This window comes from Centroberyx gerrardi, chromosome 13 (assembly GCF_048128805.1).
Source record: "Centroberyx gerrardi isolate f3 chromosome 13, fCenGer3.hap1.cur.20231027, whole genome shotgun sequence".
Taxonomy (NCBI): Eukaryota; Metazoa; Chordata; class Actinopteri; order Beryciformes; family Berycidae; genus Centroberyx; species Centroberyx gerrardi.
Window position 1 is genome coordinate 14879630 of NC_136009.1, and position 22962 is coordinate 14902591.

Sequence of the window (22962 nt, forward strand, 5' to 3'; positions counted from 1 at the left end):
CTTCTTCTGCACCGCGGCGTCATTCCCTGCTGCGCCTACCCGGCTGTGATATTTTATTCTAATTAATGCACTAACTCGAGCTATCAAGGAAGTAAGCTGTATGTTTATTTTATTTTTTGTTGTATTATTCTCAGTTTCTAGGACTGTTGTCATTTTTATCTTCGGTGCTTGCTATTTTTCCTATCTTTGTCCTGCTCTCTGCTGCAGCGATGACCCAATTTCCCCACGGGCATCATTAAAGTGTCATCTAATTTAAACGATACTGTCTAAATAAATAGGCCTAACAGTAATTCCTCACATCCAATGTAGGGCTACTGATGGTTTAGGGGCATTTGGATTTGTTTGGAGGCAGGATGAATGATCAGCATTTAAAAAAATGCATAAAATGCCTATAGGCTGTTAACACCCAGGAGAGATTCACCTACGCATTTATTTAATTAGCTTTATTCAAAGACGGCTCAGTTGTGCACTTTGTGAAAAGTTTAGTGCCCGGCACAAGCTTGTGACACAACAAGTTGAACTCGTGAGGTCAATCCAGACCAAAGGGAGCTCCTGCTGTCCAATCACAAAGCTCCTCCGGTCCCTGGACGTCCGGGTCCTTGACCAATCAGCGGGCAAAGCGCGGAGTCAGAGGGGACAGCGACCACAGATAAAATGTTTGACTTCCATCCATCCTCCCAATCCTCCCAGGACTGTTAGCAACAACCTTCAGAGCGGGCTATAGTCATTTTAACTTGGCTTTACCCAGCACTTTGACTAAAACTCCCACTTTAGCCCAAACATCAGCACTGGATACTGGTCTGCAGCATTTCTGAGGGATTCCATTTTTTCTTGGCGAGGCAACCTGTTACTCAAGGAACTGGAGGCTGCCTCGTACACGCCTGTAGACGAGGCAAAATACTGCAAACTAAAGTGTTTCTGAGGGATTAAAAGCGAAAAGCAAAGGCAGTTTCGTCTGAGTCGCTGCCTGACGGAGGGTCAGGAGTCATGACAGCGCTTGCAGGAGGCTTACCGAGAATGATGCGGCCAACTCCACACCAGAACTACCCGCGGGGAGGCTACTCTCTGGAAGGTAGGATACTGCGCCAGCTGCTGGCACTGTAATGTTCATAACCTGCAGAAAAGCTGACACACTGAAAAATATATTCCTCAACAAGCCATAAGTATCGAGTCTAAACATTTCATTTTTCTTAAAACAAGTGGAAAAATCTGCCTGCGGGGTGTTAAATTCACGTTTCCAATGCATACCAACTTGTTTCAAGGATTTTTCTTGAACCAAGTTTTATTTTGTTTATAGCCTACTGGTAGAATGATCTGTCTCATTCTGCTCTGTTTCAAAATGGGCTATTGACAGCCGTTTATAGAAAAATTCAGAAACGTGAAACTGCGTCGTAAACAAGAATGAACGCCACTGGCAGAATTATTCCTCTTGTTTCATGAAAAGTAAGATTTTAAAACTGAGTAAAAAATATGAATGACATGTTAATATTGACATTTTTGTAGTGCAGTAACGCCACAACTTTGACTTTTATTGTTTGGTGAAAGTTCAAAATTCAACTGCTCGTGGATGACATCCAGCAGAGCTACAATTGCTGACAGTTCCTGCGTTGGCCTTATAGAATATCTAATAACAACCAAGTTGATAATTAGCTTCTAGAATATGAAAAGAGAGAAAACACACAGTGTAGTAGGCCTAGTTATGAGGAGTCAACTTTTTTTTATTGTGGTTACTGAACGGCCTGCACTGCCCCTGTCCAGTCTCCACTCCGTTAGGACAGGGCCGGGTGAACCAGCTCGGCGGGGTCTTCATAAACGGCAGACCTCTCCCCAACCACATCCGTCACAAAATCGTGGAGATGGCCCATCACGGCATCCGGCCGTGCGTCATCTCACGGCAGCTCCGGGTGTCCCACGGCTGCGTCTCCAAAATCCTCTGCCGGTACCAGGAGACAGGCTCCATCAGGCCGGGGGCCATCGGAGGCAGCAAGCCAAAGGTGAGAGATCCAGACAGTGATGTGGTCTAGTGGGAAATAAAATGAGCTCCAGACGGTGATCATCATGGGGAAAACGACCACCAATATAGGCTCAACAAAATCCTGTAATATTTTCTGAAAAGCATAAGGATAATTTATGCTTTTCCCTCTTAAAATAGGCCTACCCTATTACCCTAACTCTGATCAGTTTGATAGGCTACTACGATGAATGTGGATATTTATGTCATGTTATGTACAACGGTGAGTAAACAAATCAAAGAAATCATCAGATGGGAAAAGGGAATTTAAATTGATTTACCCTCCACTACTTCCCTGGATACAAACTAACTGCTACTGCTAAGCTACTTTGTATGGCTGTGAAATAAACAACACCGTTTAGGCCAAATATTCGTTCATAATCAGTTATAAAAAAAAAGTTTTGATTCAAAGTCGGTCGAATTCAACGGGACTTTTGTGAAAGAGCCATAACACAACTTGGGGAATGTTTGACTTTATAGGTTTACTTGTTTTAGGCTAAATATTGAAGAACTTTGCATTTTGCATGTTAACTTCTAAAACGATTTTACAACTGCCATCAACTCAGCAAAACAAGAGAATCTGACTTGCATGCCTCGCATAATAGTTTACTTTGAATGTAGAAACTGACCAGCTCTTCTCACTGCCTTTAAAGCAAACGACTTCTCCAGACGTGGACAAGAAAATCGAAGAGTACAAGAGAGAAAACCCGGGGATGTTCAGCTGGGAGATCAGGGACAAATTACTGAAAGATGGGATCTGCGACAGGAACAACGTTCCCTCAGGTAGTTTGTAGACCTTCACATGCATGTAAATACCAGGATTAGACCAGTAAAAAGACCCGGGAATAATTAGTTCATATTTATTAAAATTTTTTATATGCTATTTATTAAACAAAATAAATGCGAGGAATTAAGGAAAATGATTGCCTCTTATCTCAGGAAATACCCCCCTATTGTTTATAGACTATTATTATTAGCCTGTGTTATAACATTTATTGTTTAGAATAAGAGTATAGGCCTAAACATTTATCAATTGTTTCCTTATATAATTTCTATTTTTGTTAATATTTTGACTGTTTTTCCTGTTTCAAAGTGAGCGCAATCAGTCGCATCATGCGGTCTAAATTCGGAGGAGTGGGTGAGGATGAGGAGGATGACGATGAAGTCGAGAAGAGGGAGATGGAGGAGAACGAGCGACGAGCCAAGCACAGCATCGATGGCATTCTGGGAGACAGATGTAAGTTGCTTCATTATTATACAGTCTGGTGATTTTAAGAGGGGCAGAGCTGCTGACCATGTGCAGTGCTGCTAGAAAATTGTGCAAATTACAATTTACAATTTACAATTTACAATTAAATGGACGAGAATTCAGTGATCTGATTGGTTGGAGTTGTTTTGTGATATATTTCTAAGTTAATTATGGATACAGGCAGTGCTACATTTATTTTTGTTCTGTCTTTTGCTGGCAATTTCAGGTGTAACAAGTGGTATTGTTGATTATTACATAGACAGTAAATATACAATGTATCTTTATCGATTTTTTTTAAAAAACTTTTAACAGATGAAATTGGATGATAATAATAATAATAATAATAATAATAATAATAATAATAATTATTATTATTATAATAATAATCATAAAAATATACGGTAGGTAGGATATTCATGAGTTTTAACACGTTTGGCCTTCGTATTCATGCCGTGAGCTATTATGCACTTGAAAAAACTTGAATCTTAAAACTGCGATTATTGAATATAAAATTCAGAATAGGGGAATAAACAGGCTACTTTTGCTTTTGGGTTATTAACCTACACAGTTAAAAAAAGGCTCAGTTTTGAAAGAAATGTAGTTTCAGTAGTTTCAGGTTTTTATGCATGCATTATAGCCTTTATGCCACTGAGATTAAACAAATATGCAGAGGACAAATGTTATTATGAAGGTAATCAAACATTTACCCAACTCACATATAGCCTAAGAAACAGTTTTTTTGCGCACAATCGGACACTTGAGGATGAACTTGAGGAGACAAAGCAGCGAGAGTCCATTGAGACTCACACCTCGGTTTGACGCGCACAAAAGCCAAACTCTAGTGAGCGGCTCAGCGGTGTACAAAAAGACGCCAAGGCTTTTCAAAATGTGGAAAGAAAGGGAGAAAAAACTGCGCTGACAAAAGGCCGGGAGAAGACATTATGAACCCGCAATGAGCGATGAATTATTCAGGAACACCAATGGGCTCAGTCGGACCTGTTTTATAGACTGCTCACTTAGAGAAAAAAGGCCATTTTCACCTACAAAGTGTTAATTTGGGGGCTTTTTCTACTGTTTAGGGCTAGAGTTTGCCTTTCAGAAAAAAATAGAGCCCAGGCTAAACACCGTAGACTTGAAGCAAACACCTGTTGATTTACGACCTGTTGGGGTCTGAGGAATGTAGGACAGCTTCTGGAGTTGGAAACATCATGTAGCCTGTAGTTAATTACAGATGAAAAGACCTTTATAAATAGGTCTGTAACTGTTTTTGGTGTAATTTGATGGCAAGTCAGATCGAAATAAAGCGCTGGCTCAATTGTTATCATCACAGTGATTTTGTACTTCCATAGTTGGATTTTGTTTATCGTTCAGTTTTAATTGGGAGATTATAGCCCCATATAATACACAGTAAAATTAAGTTAATGCAGTTAGCAGCTGGAAGTACGCTAATGATTTTTAACCTGTTAAAATGTGTAAATTCTCTTCAGGCCCTGTGTAATTAAATTGATCACTGCCGTTATTTTTGCGCACCAGGCTTTTGTTACAGTCTTTGCGCAATGGGCATGACGCTCAGCCAGTGAGCGCAGGGGAACCCTTCTCCACTAGATTAAATCCAAACCTTTTATTTCTTTCCACTTTCATCTCAGACAAAGTCCGCCCCTTTCCTTTCCGCCTAGGGCGCACACATTCATGCAATATCTATAGGCACTTCCCTCTCCCTCTTCCAGGCCAGACACATCTCCAATACAGATCAGCCAGTTGACTTCTCTAACCTCTAAAACTGCTATCCGCACTTTTTCACTATGGGTCAGAACAGATGGTCTGTGTTGGAAATAACAAACCAGAGTAAAATAAGTTAAGATGCATAGTTAAATTGCTCTCTTAAATAATTCTTAGCAAAAGACTGAGTTGTGCCTTTGCTGATTGTCCTCTTTGTATACTGTTTTATTATTATTATTATTTTTCCCCTTTTTGTTTTTGTGTTGGTAAATTGTGAGGAGTATATTTGATGCAGGTTGTTTTATACAGTTTGTCGAAAACTTGCAATAATGAAAACTTTAATTTGTGATATTAATCTTGAATCAAGGCCTAGACTAATGTGCATTTTTGAAATAAAACAAATAATAGGCTACTAACCAGTTCTATGCCAAATAGACTAGGTGATATCCTACATGCAAACAGCACAGAGACACTTTCCCCCATTGATATACAGGATGGCAGTATTTCATTCTTGTGTCTCTTTGTGGAAGTAGTTGTTGTTTTTCTCTTTTATAGCTCTTCATTAGAATGTGAAAAGAGTGGTTTGGGCACTGAGAGAGTGTCTTCTGGCCAAATATTGATTAAGTAGGTGTTTGCAGAGGCTATTGTTGTGGAGGAGAGAGGCCTGTTGCTCTCTGCCCCTTTCTCCTCTACCACTATTGTTGGCTTTCCTTAAGTGCTAAGATCAAAGCTGACTCATTTAGATTTATTTGTCTGGGAAAAGGACGTTGCAGCAAAGGTTTGTGGGATAAAGTATACTGGGCAGCCCCAGGTCTGCATGGCATTAGCAAGTGCCTGGAACATGGTGGGAAAAGGATGCCCTCGAGCTGATTGTAATGTGTGCCGGAATGAATCGGATGCTAAATGGTTTACTTCCCCTTTAAACTTAACTGTTGAGTATTTTTGTGTTAGGGGGATTTGTTCCCAAATGCATAAGAATATTTAAATAATATCATATTGCCTGAAATTGCATGACTCAAGTATTTCAATCAGTGGTAGCAGCAGTTATTGGGGTGAGTTTGAAGGAAATAATTGTGCCTTTTTCAAAGATAGGAATACATTTCTCCATAAAAGCAGCAGTGCAAGTATGTTCAGTCAATCTAAATAATGCAAAAAATTACTAATTGGAAGATTGAATAATCCTAGGATATCAATAATTTGTTTTTGCCCATAAAACTTCACTGTAGCACAATGTAACAATAGACTTGAGGACTTATGGGAGTGTTTATTGTTATTTAATAAAGAATTGAATCAAGTGGCACTTAATTAATTGATAGCATCCCTTCCTCAGTTTATTACTATCACATACACTGTTAGCACTTTAGCCCCATTTAACTAATTAAAGTAACCAAAGTCATGAAAGAGGAGTAGCCCACTCTTCCAGGATCCATTTACGGCAGTGGGGGTGAAAGGGAGTGAGAAGAAGAAGAAGAAAAAAAAAAAAGAAAGCTCAGAAATACAAACAGTCAAAGGGATAACTTCTCTTTAAAGGGAATCCTGTGGTGCCAAATTGAATGAGCCCAGTTCTTTCAAATCTGCCATGGTGAACGCAGTCAACATGTAATAATTGGTTTCATTGAGGTGCATTCCAACAATCTGCTGCCATTCTCCTGCCTCTATTGTCCAGAGGCAGGCAAATAGCCAGGGGGACAGGAGGAATCAAGTGCTGACAAAACATGAAAGATTTAGCTGCTTTTGTCAAAGAAACTGAGTAGGACTTTGTTTGTGTAAATAAAGTGGGTTACTGGCTCCCTGTGACTTTGGCATGGATTTGGAGTGAGGGAAAGATAGAGAGAGAGAGAGAGTAAGGAGAGCAGAAAGACCGTGTTTGTGTTTGAGAGTCAGAGTAATAGATGTTTTATTTTAAAGCAGGCAGAATATACCAAGTCGGCAAACAGTCGGTTCAAGCAAAGCCTGAGGGGGAAAACGATGACGGCAATGAACCTCCACGTGTAGCCCCCACATCTAAGCCATCTAATCCAATTATAAAGTTTCATAACTTATATTCTCAGGAGACATCTAAGCATATAAACAGATACATTTCTCTCACACGCAGGGAGCAATAGCCGCTGAGTAACAGAGTAATATCCCACTCAGGCGAGGGCAACTGTAAACACAGAGATAGGCATAGACATAGGATTTCTCTAAGTTGTGTATTTGTCAGCGGTCCGTGCATTTCCACGGTGCCTTTGTGAATGAGGCAGGGATTGGGAGTTAGTGGAGACTGTCTCCAGTCACAACAGACAGGAGGCCTCAATGCCACCAGTGGAATGTCTGCTTCAGCCACATTTCCATTTTCCTCTCAGGGCCGGGGAATGGAGAAATATATACGTGGGCCTCGCTTTGTGTTTTTTCACTGTTTCCCTGGGTTATTGGTGCTTGTAAGGCTAGTTCAGGCCAGTGGACTGTCTGCAAAAAAACAAAATCCACAAGGGAGGTTATATGGGAGGCTGATAATGGATGAAATGTTCCCAATTAATTTCAGGGACAAGAATTTACATCTACACAGAAATGATAGATAGATAGATAGACAGATAAGAGATTTTACAACCCCTTCTCTTCCCCTCTTCTCACATATAAATACCCAACACATTTACTCTCTGTGTTGGCATCATTCTCAAGGCTCTCTCTCTCCCTAAAAAGAAAGAAAAAATCCACACTGGCTGATCTGCAACTGAATGCAGGCTCTATGCTTCATTAAAGCCTCTTTCTCTGTTGGCACCCGCATTGTGATCCTCCAATATTAATTCAAAGGACAATTAATGAATGCAGGCCAACTTTGAAGTAAGGGGCTGGGGTCTTGCCCTGAGCCGGCCCCTCAACGCTGATGTACTCTCCACATTCTCCCCACTAACCCCAGAGACACTGTGAAGTGACTGAAAGAGAAGCAATGAGCAATGGAAGGTCAAGGAGAGGAGCCCCGGTAGAAAAAGAGCTCTCTATTTCCTTGGAAGTATTAGCCAAGCAAAACTCTGTGATGGGGAGGATAAAGGAGTGCGAAGAGAAAAGGGTCGGGGGCGAGGGGCGAGGGGACTCTGGCAAAAAGGAACACAATGGGATAGTTAATTGAGTAAAGCCAGACAGCGTTGTCAATCACTTAACTTTGTTTAGCCTCAGTTTTTGTGGAGCTGTTTCGTTCAGCACATTGCACATTATGGACACGCCAGCACAACTCTGCTGCTGTTTTGATTAATGTCTTTTTTTCCTCTCTGAACAAAGAAAACCAATAGAAAAGAATAGGACTTTAGGTTATAAGATTCTTTTTTAAAAAAAAAAAAAAAAAAAAATTGTTCCAAGTCAGAGCATCTGTTTCCTGCAATAGTCTAAACACGGGCCTTAAAACGAAAAATAGAAATTGAAGAAATGCGAGTAAAGCCCATAAAACCAAAAATAAGATACCAATAACGAGGGCGAAATAAAACACCACAATGGAAAGGAGGCTAGTGTTTGGAGCGCGAAAGAAGAAAGTATGGAATGTGAGGATGGCTTCTCTCTCTGTGCAGTTTGTGTGAAGTTTTGTTGCGGGGTCAGTGGTGAGGCCCTCTGCACCGCAGCGCTGCGCAGGGCAGCGGCTGTGAAAAGGTCAGAGGCTAACCTAGGGTCACTTGACTGTTAAAACTATCAGCCTCCAGGAAGACGAGGTTACGATAATGTTTGGGTGAAGATGACAGCTAATGGACTCCCTAATATCAGTACTTCATACCAGTGAAAAGATGTTGACTAGATAGCTTTCTCACTGTAACTCAGCAGATCTGTCAATTAAAAAAAAATATAGTTCCAGCTGTCATCTGAATTCAAGTATACCAAGTGTTTACTCTTATTTGGAGAGACTAGGCTGCTTCTGAACCTGCCTGGCCTGCACTGAGCTAGACTGAGGTGAACTGGGCTGGACTTGGGTGGAATGAGTTGGATCTGTGCTGGGTTGGTCTCTGCTGGACTGGAACGTGTGGCAGACTGGCCCGTTGCTGCGGCCCTGCATGGGTGCTGTGCAGCTGCTTTGTCCCTGCTCTGGGGGTGGAAATGCCACCGTGAAACTGTCACCTAACTGCACCGCAGTGGAACTAAATAATAACCACCTCACACTGGGCACACATAATGGCCAAGCAGGGCCATTTGTGGCTTTTTGTCACTTCACCTATATTAGACAGAGATACATCTTTCAACGTCATATCTCTAGCTACTTCTTTGTCCGTGCAGGGGCCGACCTCCTGCGCTCATTCTTTCCATTTTTTCTGTCCGTCACATCATCATCATTCTCTCTCTCCCTCTCTTTCTCTCTCTCTCTCTCTCTGCCCCCCTCCTTTCCCAGGCAGCTGCGGGTTCCTGGGGGCTCCTTAGCAAGTCAAGTGAGCAGCCCACTCACTCCCATTTTTCCCCTAACTGTTAACCCCAGCTGAGCCCATAAGCTGTCAGTTAACTATTCAGTTCCTCCGGTGCATCTGCTAGCTCTGGCTCTATGTGCCATGCCACTGTTTTATTCAGTGGCCCACTCGCACTATGCTGTGCCGGCTGAAAGGGCCAGATCTACTTCCCTGGGCAAATAACTAGTTCATTTGTCTCTTCTGCCCTTTGTTTTGTGCGGCGAACACATGTCACCAGCTCAATTACCTTCTCTATTAACAGCCCCTGGAGGACGGGCTAGCCAGCCCCTACCAAGACAAGGCCATAAACTGCCCCATATGCTCCCCTTCTCTCCCTCTTTCTCTCTCTCTGGCTCGTCCCCTTGCTCTTTCTCTCTCTTTCTCTCTGTCTATCTCTTTCTCTCTTATCTTGCCTCTCTTCTCTTTCACTTTTCGGTGCATCTCTTTGATCATCCTCTCTCACACTTTCCGTTCCTCTCTCTCATCATCTCTTTCTTTCCCTTTTCATTCAATTTTAGCCATAACAAAATACATAAATATGTGCACATGCTTTTTTTGTGTGTGTGAGTTTATACGCACATGCGCGGGATGTGTGGGCCTGTGCGTGTCTCTTCATATTAACATCTCTTGGACGGGCGGGAGGAAGGGGGGGGGGGGGGGTGAATGCTTGGCAAGGCGGGTTTTGGCCAATGGAGTCTACCCAGTAAACAAGAGCAGTCTTTATTCCCGCGGTTGGAATCCTCGCTAGTTTTCTTGGCGTGTTAGAGGCACCGCTGCTGCAGGTGAAGCTAATGGAACTGGACGTTCCCAAAGTTCACATCTGTGACCCTCTGGAGTTTATCTTCCCTGCTTGTCAGTCTCCTCTCTTGATCGATAAATGGTTCTGTTTATCGTAGGGGGTGAACCTGCAGCACTGTCCGTTTCTTGCCGAAGTTTGTGTGTAAGTGTGTGTGCGTGTGTGTGTGTGTGTGTCCTTGTATATGCGTGTGTTTAAGTTTATTTAAGGGTCTCTGATCAGTGAAAGGAACCTGTTGAAACGACTTGTTAAATACTCCACTATCTACTAAACTACGCTAAATAAATATACTGCCCACTAAACTGTTCAATAAACACTCTACTATCGACTCCACTATCTAAACTAGCTTGTTATTGGTTTATTAACCTACATCTTACTTTGTTTTGAAATGTCTGTTTTATGGGTAATTCTGCAACAACCCCAATTTCCGCTTGAGGGATAATAATCTATCTTTCTATTAAGATTCTTGTCAGAGCCACAGCCAAACTGTGAGCGGCTATGGAGTATTTTCAGCTCCCTAGTGCTTTAGCTGCAGCGTAAAATTTGATTTGGGTGTTTAAGTAAGGAGGTCGAGGCCTCCCTTTGTGTGTTTAGTATCCTCTTCTGCCATTTGTTGAGGGGAATGTGTGGGAACAACCCGCTCGGAGTCCGCTCCTGCATCAGCGCTCCTCAGCCTCAATCCACCGCGGCGTAAGAACCCTGTCTGAAAACGTCACGCGCAAAGATGCGGGTGCGGCGAGGGGTGAGCGCAGAGAAAGAGAGAAGTGAAGTGAAGGGAACGGACGTGATGGAAGGGACAGGTCCACTTTTTAAGAATGGCCAGCGCAGAGCACCCCCATTCACCCCGCACCCCTTCCCCAGCATCTTCTTCAGGTGCCTTCAGCCTCCCACTCTCCTCTCCATGTCAACCCCTTCAACTCCCCCCATCCCCCAACCTCTGTGCCCCTCGGGCTGTGGAGGGAGGGGATAAAGGGCTGCTCCCCTGCTGTGCCCCTCCGCAGCCCCCAGCGGCCCTTCTCTGGACCTCTTTGTCCCCCCCCTCCCCTCCCACTCTTCATTCCCCCACTCAGCCCCTGGCCCTACAGCCCCCATCTCACCCTGCAGCCCCCCCCACTCCCCTGCTGGGCAGGTGACAGGCCCCTGAATGCGGGCCCGGGCGTCCCTGATGGCTCCTACAGATGGAGCGTGGTAATCGGCCCAATAGAGCCCTGCCACAGGCTTTTCCCTTCGAACATACAAAGGCCTGGCCACATCACTTTCCAAAAAAGAAAAAAAAAGAAAGAGAGAGAGGGAGAGAGAGAGAGAGAGAGAAAAAGAGAAAGCGCAAGCCAGAGGATGACAAAAGCAACACTGTCATTTGCCATTAAGGGAGAGCCTGTGATGGAGTGTTCTCTCTGTAGTTACTAATAATAAAAACAGGGAGGGAAAAAGAGAGGGAGAGAGAGAGAGAAATAAAGGGAGTAAAGGAGGAGAGACCCGCCCCCCACCCTGCAGTTAACATGATACAGTGCCACTGGGGAGCTTTCTCCTCTGAGGAGTTTTATGAGCTCTCCTTCCCTCCCTCAGGAATCTTTCCGTTTCAGCTCTGTCATTGGCTCTCTTCCTTTTCTTTCTTTCTCCGCTCCTCTGTCATTAAAATGGAAATGACACTGCGTGTTTCTTAGCTTGCTGGTTTATTTAGTCTCTGTTGTGTACGTGCTGATTAATCAAAGTTGCACTTTATGGTAGAGTATAAACAACTCATAGAATTTGGATGACAATATTGTTGTTTGAAAACGTGTTTATAGGAAAGGTATCAAGTTTTAGGTTCATGCTGTGTGGCCTTCTCCTTATGAATATTGTGTCTTAAAATGTGCTCCAACTGGTCTGTAGCCACATCCTTACCTAAACAAACCACATCCCAAACTCAAAGTGGACGTTCCAGGAGTATCTTAACATCCCGCCAATCCCCTATGAGCCTCTTTGGCAGCGTGGCGCCCTCGGTCCGAATGTAATAAAGAGCTCTTCCCAGCATCAGAGTCTGCTGTGGCGGCGGTCCGGAGCGCAGCAGCATTCCCAGAGTCCAAATCCTTGTGTAATGCCTGGTCAGACACACACTGGCAACCGGCACAAACATTTCCTGCTCGGCTCCAGAGGCCGGGGCAGGCGAGGGGAGATCCCTGCTCCCCCGCATGTCTGACTTGGCACTTTTTAATTAAAGCTTTAAATCTGGAGGGCAGCGGGAGAACGAACAGTCTGGGGCTACGGGCGAGGCTCAGCCCTCTGGTGAGGGCTTTTCTGTCGCTTCCACCTGTCCCTCTGCTTTTGGTTTCTTTCACTCTCTTATTTTTTCTCTCTCAGTGTTTAGGTGTTTGCGCTCTGGAGTAGTGGCATAGTCTGAGTTCCTAAAAGGTGCAGTGAACCCTCTTCTAACTGCAGTAAGGTTTAAGAGGTCCCCCAGGGCAGAGAGGGAGTGGATTCCAACTCTTTCTGTCTTGTATCCATCTGTGTTTGAAACATTGTCATAGACTAAGTGCATTGAGGGAAAGCCTGTGGCCCAGACGCAGCAGATGCATGTTTGTGAGCGTGTGTATGACTGAGAAAGAGATGGGGGATTGGAGACATGTAATGGCGGACAATGGCAGGCTGTCACGCTAGTTTGTGGAGCCTAATCATTATTTAATAGATGGGTAACCTCCCCCATACGCTGCCATAGTCCTCCGGCTCCCAGTCCCAAGCCTTCATTGACTCCCTTCTTCTGCTGAATTAGATCCCAAAAGCTGTCTCCCAGTCAGCCGGTCCCTCTGTCCTGCCCTCAACTGAACAAACAGATTAAGAAGCACCTGCAAAGGGATGGGTGCCTGCCTTTCACCATGGGACCATATCTCCATAGTGCACAGCATGGCTAAGACCGGGAGAGACACACTGGCCCAGGGAATAGATGCCCCGGAGGGATCTAGTCCTCTCTAATCCATGTTCAAGCAGCCTCTGGCTTTTGATCCCCTCAGGAGCCACTGAGGAGTTTAAGAGACCAGGAGGACGCAATCTGAAGTGGCTGTATACCATGTGTTGTACTCAGCATAATCTATTGTCTCGGGTCTGTCTATGGCATCACGGATTTGTTGTCAAAGTATTTACCCCAAGTTTGTCTCCTGCCTCTGAACATTAGCAGCCAAAGTAACAGTGTGTTGGTTTTGTGCTTGCAGCCAGCCACTCGGACGAGGGCTCGGACGTGGACTCGGAGCCAGGTCTGCCTCTGAAGAGGAAGCAGCGCCGCAGCCGCACCACCTTCACCGCCGAGCAGCTGGAGGAGCTGGAGAGGGCCTTCGAGCGCACGCACTACCCCGACATCTACACACGAGAGGAGCTGGCTCAGAGGGCCAAGCTGACAGAGGCCCGAGTGCAGGTCAGACACACACACCCACACACACACACACACACACTCAGTCCCAGGGACCTAATCTTGACAGCAAAGCAATGTGTTGGCCTGTCATAGATATATGTCATGTGGGTGTTAAATTGCCTTGGGATGTTGCCATACATTCCATACAGCCATTAGACATGTGGACCCCCCCCCCCCCACACACACACACACACAGACAAACACAGAGACACACTGGACCCATTGTGTGCATATAGTGAAGAAGGCGTCCTATTTTTGTCAGACCTTGTGAAAAAGGGTTGTGTCAAGATCCTTAAATAGATGCCCGATTTAGATAGTGTATTAATATAGCCTTTTTACAGCTGTAACGGCTTTATGGGCTTGCTTTATCTGAACCCAGTGACTGAGCACACAAAGACGTAATGTCACTGTGGTTTCACTGCGCTCTCCAGATGTTCAGATCTCTATCGGCTCAAGCTCCTGGCTATGGGACCGAGAGCCCCTGCACTAACACACACACACACACACACAACTGCACACACGCATGCACATGCACTAAACACACTCACAAATACAGAAGATCTTACAAGTATTATGTCATCAAAACAACATAACACCAAATGCACTGTAATTGAATTAGCAGATAATCATGAGTGTCTAATATGAGTATTAGACAAAGCATGAAATAAACACCACACTTTTCTCCGTTCTTCTCTCAGGTGTGGTTCAGCAACAGGAGAGCCCGGTGGAGGAAACAAGCGGGAGCCAATCAGCTGATGGCGTTTAACCACCTGATCCCCGGCGGTTTCCCTCCATCAGCTATGTCCGGCCTGCAGCCCTATCAGCTGTCCGACAGCCCCTATCCTCCCACTTCCATAGCTCAAGGTATGCACAGCCGAACACACTCGGGCCAGCCGAACACACTTATGGGGTTTATGCTTTCCATCCTAATGGCTAGAAAGTTTAGAATGTTCTGGCAGAGTTGAGTAATTCTGTAAATGTGATTACACTGAAAAAAATATCCATCTGAGTAAGTCATTTAATCTAGTACTTACATTTTTTACCTTTCCTCAAACAAGTGAAAACTCTGCCAATAGCTTCACTTGTTTCCAATTCAAAATTCATGTTCAAGAATTATCTTGAATCAAGTGCCATTTTTTGGAAATTTAGTGTAATGATCTGTCTTCGTCCCTGTTTCAAGATATTGACAATTGTAGAAAATTTGAAAAACAAGTGAAACTGCATGAGAAACAAGTGGAATTATCTCACATCAGTGGCAGAATGTTTCATCTTTTAAGAAAAATTAGATTTTAAGACCAAGTACAAGACTAAACTCCAGTTTTTGCAGTGCATAAATCATCCATATGCAACTATAGTGTGATTTAATGGCCTCAAGAGTCATATATATTTATCTCTTATTCCTCCTCTCTGTCTCTCTGTCTCGCTCGTCATCTCCCTCAGCAGCATCGGAGCAGCCCAGTACAGTCCACCGGCCGCAGCCTCTGCCCCCCACCTCGGTGCACCAGAGTGGGCTTGGCTCGTCAGCGGGGTCCCAGGACGGAGGCTCGGCGTATTGCCTGTCCTCTGGACGTCATGGCTTCTCAGGCTACTCTGACAGCTTCGTGGCCCAGACAGGACACTCCAATACTGTCAACCCCACCATCAGCAACAGCCTCTCACCACAGGTTAGTCTATAGTATGTACTGTAGCTACACATGCATGTGGAAAATACATGTAGAAACACACAGACCTACATGTATGTATATGTCTATATCTACCTGTATATACACATAGATATACATATACACATACTGTACCTAGACATGCGCACATACATTCTCTTTCTCAAACACACACACACACATTCATGGACACCATGGAAGCATAATGGTACACACAAACACACACACTCTTATGTATGACCTGGAAGATGTCATTGCAATGACATTGATGAGGACCTTGTTAGGCTTAAAAAAAAACACGGTAGCTTCTCATTCTTGTTTATGCTGATGGGTTGTTGATGAATTTAAAATGTGGCGAATGTCAGTCTTTTGGGGGAGAGAAAGGAGCAGTTATGAGGAAGGATGAGTGGAAGTCAGATGATGACACAAATCAAAACTGAAAAGACAATTATGGTCGATTACACAGTCATCAGTGTCCATCAGTGGCTCCCTACCAGCCCAGAAGATGGACTAACAGGCGGAAAACGAGCTTTTAACCGCCACAAAGGGTGGCCAGCCCACACGCAATGCATGCTGGGTACTATTTCCCATGAGAGAGATTCTCAGACTCCTGTCAGGCATAGATAAAAAAACTGCCTCAGGCGGGCCTGTGTCTATGTGAACGCCTCAGGATGCATGTATACTGAAAGAAGAAGATCTCTGTTTTATCTGCCATGGTGCACAGTCAGAAAGCGGTAGGTGGCACCATTGTGGCTGGAAGGATAATTGACTGCTTTGATATTTGAGCAGTAGTAATCCACTAGACTTTGCTGCTTCCTCGCTAAGATTCAACCGCAGTTCTTCTTTTTTTAAACATTACTTTTTAGGATTTTTGCTTTTATTAGACAGTTCAAAGACAGTTAAAATGTGACAAATGTCTACTGAATGCCATATTCAAACCCAAGACATTGCAGGAACATGGTGTGTGTCTTAGCCACCAGGATGCCCAATAGCTCTTATTCTGATGTTTAACCTCGTTGTTGGAGGGTAACTAGTATGCGTATCTGCTAGTAGCCGCTTTCCTCTAACAGTGTGCATGGCTGTGGTGTGAGTTCACATACCCACAGGGTCACTTAGTGACTTTAACTAATAAAGAGGCCAAAGGTGCTGTGGCCTCATGGATGGTTTCAACATTAACCTTACTGGGCAGCTCCTTACAGAATGGACATCTCATCTTGCATAGGGACGGCGTGCCTGGAATGTTTTCTCAGTCTGGAATTGCAATCACAGAATGTTCCAGTGTCTTAATTGATTGGAATGAAGTAATCTATCCCCTAGTAACAAAGTGTGTAATTTATGTAAATGACTCACTTTGTTGGCTAATTTGTTTTAATTTATGTATTCATCGCGGCTGTGTGAATGTATATTGCAATACGCTCATCTCCATTTCAGACGAGGATGGAATTAATTTCCTGATTTTAACTTAATAAAAGAGGGGAAATGAGAATTGATTAAATTCTATGACATTGATAGTTAGCACATGAAGACCTCTTTGCAATTAGAAAACTTTACAGTTAGACTTAGTTTTTTAAAAGCTACATAGCTTTGTCTATTTTACGCATGCTGGCATTTTCTTACAAGAAAAAAACATCCGACCCTAATTTTGTCTATAGAGAAATAAAACTGCTGATACGTCTACTACTCTATCTTCATTAGGATGTAAAGTAGAGAAGACACTTTCTTTATTTCCGAGGCTCAGTCCAGATGTGGTAAGATTAGAGCCTCGTGGAGTTTTGATATGGATAGGGTTTACTTTAGATAGGCGATATTCTGAGGTCGTCTTGTCTGAGGCTTTTAGCCCAGCGCTCGGAGCAGCAGTCTGGGCCGCTGGACTGGTCTCCCTGTGGTGCGGGGTCTCTGGCGTCTCACTGCTGATCTGGTGCATACCAAAGGAATCCTTTCTCACCGAGGAAGTGAGCGGCCGGGATTTGCACCCCCATGAGGCCTAATCCCCGGAACAACTTCGAAACAGACACACCCTCGGGAGCTGCTGCTGTTTCGGTCGCAGACAGACATAGACACACACCCTTACACACAAGCGTGCACGCACACAGACACACACATATACGCACATTATTGTTTGCATATATGCACATGTAGACACATTCAAAGTGTATGCAATTTACACATCGACATACGTGTGATAGCATGTGAGGAAATACGGCTTAACTGATTTTACCGTGCTATAGCTGTAAAATCAGAAGAATCTACACCAGTGATTGAGATGTAGATTACAGTGCTACACTCCCAAAAAAGTCAGTACTCCATAAAGATACATCCACCATACTTTTTCTTCTAAATAAGTACAAATTTAGCACCTTAAGGGCCAGTGATGTATGTGGTAGGTAGTTTTAGTCAGGTAGGTGTAGTTTTATGTCAAAATGTTTTAGTCTTTCTGGGTGTGCTGTCTGGCTTCTTGCTACTGTTTGAACTTGTGGTTTTACTCTCTTGAATCATGGCAAAAAAAAACAAAAAAACCCGATGGAAGGAAAACTGTGTTGATTTTTTCCTTACTGGTTCACACTTACACACACACACACACACCCCGCTGTGAGATGAATTGTGTGATTTGACCTCCATGTGCTTCCCATTTGGTGGTAGTCACACATCAGCATGTTCTTCAGACGTGTAACGTTAGATCACTCTGACAGACTGCTGTAAATTACATACATTCAGACACCTGATGTTGCCTCAATGTGTGTGTGTGTGTGTGTGTGTGTGGCTGCCTATTGGAAACACCTCATCAGTTATCTTTCCATCCTGTGTGTTGTGTGTGTATGTCTGACATAAGCAAGCATAGCGTTTTTGTGTGTTTGTGTTTGCGTGTGTGTGTGTGTTTGTGTGTGTGTGTGTGTGTGCCAGTTGGCTGCCAGTAGGGGAAGCCCTTACATCACTGACCAGTACTTGTTCCTTTCCACTTGTTTTCAGTTTCCAGCTTTTCTTTTCAGGTTATTTTGACTTGTGTTGTTTTTGTGCATCTGGCTTTGCCTCTCTTTCCTCTTCTTTGAACTGTAACTTTCTTATGGAATCTCCCTCTTTCCCTACAAATTGTTCTCTCTTTCTCTCCATCCATTTTTCAGACGTTTTCATGACATTGCTTCTCACGTAAACTTTTGTGCAGCTGTTCACGATGTATCACCAACGAGACCCCTTCACCCCTGACATCAGAACAAAAAATGCTCACGCACACACACACACACACACACACACACCTACTGTTTCACACACATCCCCACACACATGAGGTAGCCTCGACACACATAAACACACACACTCCGCTGATTCCCACGTACCCTTTGGCCTCTTTACACCGGCCCCACAAGGACACGGTGAATTTGGGGCATCAGACTAAAGAGAGGGAGAAAAAGAGAGAGAAAGAGAAGGAGAGAGAGGATATGAGAGTGTTTTGCTCGGAGCAGATAGTTCAGTATATGTATCTGTTTTTTCTCCTTGAATATTCTGCTGAAAAACACACAAAGGACTTCTTGTAAATTCATTTTCTAAAACAGAGGTTTTTTTTTGTTCATACCAATGGCCAAACTCATAGATTTGGATTCATTATTCCTGTCCCATCTATTCCTTTTATAACAAAATACTAGAAGCCCATAAGTGTCATGACAAAAAAAGAGAGAAAAAAAATCCTCTTTATTCCATTTTCATCAATTTGACAGGCTAACTCGACAGAAACCACTAGTGGGGTAGGAGACTGAACTCAGCCAACATCGGCTCCCCTGCTTCGGTTAGGAAGCAGAGTAAAGAGAACCACATGTGTGGGTGAAGCCAGTATAATGCTTCTCTGACAATGAAAAAGAGGACAGAGCCTATGTTTTAGCCCACCTGAGTGGAAAAGGTGATTGAATGATGGCACTAAATACCTTCGGATTTTGATGTAAATTCGTTGCTGGGTGCATCAATTAGGGTTTTATTTATTTTATTTTATGTTTTCCCAGTGTATTGCTGCGTTTATAAGACTCATGTCCCCTATACCTAATATGTTTCAAATTATGTACATTGTATGTCCCGAAAAAACAGATAAACATCTGTTTCTATTCTATTCTATTCTATTCTATTCTATTCTATTCTAGGCAAGGCAAGTTTATTTCTGTAGCACATTTTGTACACAAAGGCAACTGAAAGTGCTTTACACAAGGTAGCCTATATAAGACATTAGATAAGAAATACAGCATAAGACAAATAAAACAAACAAATAAAAATAGGTAATAAAGTGTATAAGAAGAGAGAATAAATAATTAAAATGCATAAAAAGAAAATAAAGATCAAGTTGCATAGGCATTCTATTCTATTCTATTATATTCTATTCTAAAAAAACATGTTCCTCCATGTCTATCCCTCAGGTGATGGGCCTGCTGAACCCAGGAGGAGTGCCACACCAGCCCCAGAGTGACTTTGCCCTCTCCCCCCTGACTGGAGGCCTGGAGCCTAATGGGGGCATGGCTGCCAGCTGTCATGGTTCCCAGCGCCTGGAGGCTCTACCAGGTCTGACCAGCATGCCCACCCTGCCCAGCTCCCAGTCTTACTGCACGCCCACCTACAGCTCCCCAGCGTACGCCGTGGACCACCATCCATCCTACCAGTACGGACAGTACAGTCAGAGCAAGGTACGTCTGGAGTATGTTCTGTTTACCTCATAGTGTTAACCTAACCAAATTTAAGGCACTTAGGGGGTTACATCAGCTTGTATGTTTGATTTTTAATTATCTGTAATATGTTTGATTAGCGGTCACGTCCCTCTCCAACCCCTGCTCTGGCTGAGCTATTTAGTTTAGATTTTCTGACTCACAACCCACGTTAATTGCACAGGCCATGCTGATGAGAGAGCTTCTCAAATCACCCCGAGCTGTGCTGAGATTACATGTATGTTAGAGAGCATGAGTGGCTGGGCTACCTCAGTTTACATTACCATCACTAGACTGTCCACGTGGCCTTATCCCAGCCATACACACTCACACGCACACACTCACACACACACTTTCACTCACTGTCCTTTCATGACCCCACATGATGAGCTTGCCCATCAAACCCTAGTGTAGCTCACCTAGCCATGTAATGACCCCTGTGTAACGAGGATACCCCACCAAATGAAAGGAGCCGCTTCCCAAAGCATGTTTGACAGGAGGGAGGGGAGTGTGTGGGTCGGGGCGGTGTGTTGTTGGGGCTGATCTGGGGTACACTACCACATGTTGACTGGCCCATCAGTGGCAACATCTTGATGTCATTAATTTGGCCAGTCCTGGGAGAGACCCACATGCGGCTGTTAGGGGGTTTGGGGTAATGTGTGTGTGTGTGCGTGCGTGTGTGTGTGTGTGTATAAAGCGAGGGTAAGGGGCTCTTTAACAGGGGGCGATTATGGCCCTTGGCAGGCCAGGATTAGAACCATGTGTCCCAGTGGAGGTCAGATCTAGAGTTATTATTGATCAGTGGAGCAGAGCCAGAGATCCAGGCTAAGGCTCAGGCTAGCTTCACTAAGGCTTGGCCACACATTCTCAAGGCTTTTCACCTCTTTCTATGTGAATTTTATTGTTTAATCTGGGGCCCTAGAGCCTCCCTCCTCACCTGCTGTCACCTGCTGCCTAACACTTCTTCCCTCTGTCATCATCAATCCTTTCCCTTAAAATCACTCCTCTCATTCATAGTTGAATAAACTCAAGATATGTAAAAAGAAATTGTTCTGACCCTCCTTCTCTCTTCCCCTGTCTTTCTCAGGTGCCTTTCATTATATGAAGCCCCAACACGGCCTGAGTGGAAGTCTTCTCTGGCCGACCTGACGTTCATCTCCAGAGCGCACCCCCCCACCCACAGCCTTCGCCAGCCTCCCCTGCCCCGAGGACATCGAGGGGGTTGGGTGAGGTGTCCCGCGCTCGAGGATGGGAAAGAGTTGAGGTGGAGGGGTGGTGACGGCGACGGAGGGGGAGGACTGGAATAATTAGGACCAAAGGCGCAGCCTCTCCAGTTACCTGGCACTCGCTTTGCTCGTGCTGCACGTCATGCTCCGAGGACCAAGCACCCCTCCATGTCCATGCTTGAAGAGGAAAAGAAGAGGGGGGGGCGGGGGAGTAAATAAATTCAAGATTCTGTATTTGATTTTTGTAATAAGCGGCAGAGATGCAAGTTGGAGCGGACTTTGTAAGCAGTTCTCCCCCCTCTGTGCTTCTGGGGCCCAACTTGATAGGGGAGGGGAGGGGCGGGCTAGTTCTTATGGCTGATGGTTATCAAGGGGCCTCCAAGTGTTGCGCTCAGCCACAATGCTCTTTTTAAGGAACTCTTCATCACAATGTCTTAGGGAAATGACATTTACTGTACATTGACGTGATTCTTGTATAGGAAGTCGGAGATGAGAATGTGTCTATACCGGAAATCCAGCAGACAGGCAAGAATTGAGACCCAGTGCAGTCATAGTGAAACCACTGCAACCCAAAGAAAGTGCAATACATTCATACCTCATGTGATGTAAATTAACGCAGATCAATATCCCTGATTACATCCTCGAAAATATGTTCTCTCTTTTTAATGTCATTCATTTTGGGTTGTGTGCATTGATCGCTTACAATCAGGGGAAATCATCAAGCAACGGAAAAAAACAACAACAACAACAAAACAAAACGTAGTTGTGATGTCATTAAGCCAAAAAAATTCTCTGCCAGTGAATGCATTATTCAGTTTGACAGTTATGTTTTTTTTTCTTGCATGTGTTAAATTAGAATTCATCAGGAACTTGCAAACTTTAGTTCCATTTCTTATTTATTTAGTGTTGTTCAAGTGTCACGTCCCTTCTGTATCTCTTGTATGAGCACTCTGAGGTGCTTCAGTAGTCTTACACAATGTTGATTATTCATTACTTGTCTATTTTGTATCATGTTCATTTACATCTGCATAAAATGATTTTGTTGTAATAAGTTTTGTGTAAAATACAGCACTATTTACTATTTATAATAAACTATATAAAAATGCAGACGTTGAAGTTTGGCTTTTAAAACATGGAAGATCAAAGGGTTGTGACTTATTTGAATGGGCATAAGAATGGGTTACTTTGAGAATTTATCATCTTTAGTTTCTTTCTTTAGTTCTTTCTTTCTTTCTTTCTCTCTTTCATCCCATTTTAAACATGTCGGCTGTTTTTTCTATGCTGATCTGAATCCAGATGAGCACCATCGTGACAATGCCTGCTCTTCCTCAGCTGTGTGCCTCCTACACACTCCAAGAGCACACGCACTAAATCATAAATATATCCCCTTTCATAAACACTCCTTTTGGACAAATTCCTGCTCCCTGGGGGCTCCTTCACACCCCTTAATGACTAAAGCAGAGCCCCTGTAAATGATATAAGCACAGCGGCCCACAGACACAGCGGGACATCAGTCACTGCCGTGGCTCTACAGGGTTCAGAGGCCTTTGGCTCCCCGGCTCCCGTTGCCCAACAGAAAGAAAAACACCGTTCACCCAGTTGGCTCACAAGTTACAGATATCGCCGGTGAGTTTCTTTTATCACTCCCTCTCCTTTTCTTCTTCTCCCTTGGAGGATGGAGGGATCAGGTACCTGCAGCTGTCCATGTCATTCACATTATATGTGTTTGTATGTGTATAAAGTGAGTGTGTATGCATGAATGAGAACATAGAGAATTTGTGTTTCAGAGTGTGTTTTCATGTTCTTGTCTATGTGTGTGTATTTGTGTGTTAGAGTGTTTGC

General features: G+C 43.9%; 1 protein-coding gene across 2 annotated transcripts; it reads left to right on the forward strand.

Moving 5' to 3' along the window:
* The first annotated feature begins 987 nt into the window (after positions 1-987).
* On the forward strand, positions 988-20999 carry pax3a (paired box 3a). Of its 2 annotated transcripts, none has more exons than XM_071926824.2 (9): positions 988-1072; positions 1759-1994; positions 2665-2794; positions 3105-3248; positions 13361-13560; positions 14256-14421; positions 14998-15221; positions 19613-19876; positions 20982-20999. In XM_071926824.2, exons 1-9 carry the CDS (start codon positions 988-990, stop codon positions 20997-20999), a joined length of 1467 nt encoding a protein of 488 aa, XP_071782925.1. The 2 variants fall into 2 exon arrangements, with proteins under 2 accessions (XP_071782925.1, XP_071782926.1); XM_071926825.2 differs by having other exon boundaries at positions 15001-15221.
* The last annotated feature ends 1963 nt before the right edge of the window (positions 21000-22962 follow it).

Coding starts and splice junctions, on each gene's coding strand:
- pax3a (XM_071926824.2), top strand. CDS start 988: ATGACAGCGCTTGCAGGAGGCTTACCGAGAATGATGCGGCCAACTCCA. Junction 1,073..1,758: donor GGGAGGCTACTCTCTGGAAG/GTAGGATACTGC, acceptor GCCCCTGTCCAG/TCTCCACTCCGTTAGGACAG. Junction 3,249..13,360: donor TGGCATTCTGGGAGACAGAT/GTAAGTTGCTTC, acceptor TTGTGCTTGCAG/CCAGCCACTCGGACGAGGGC.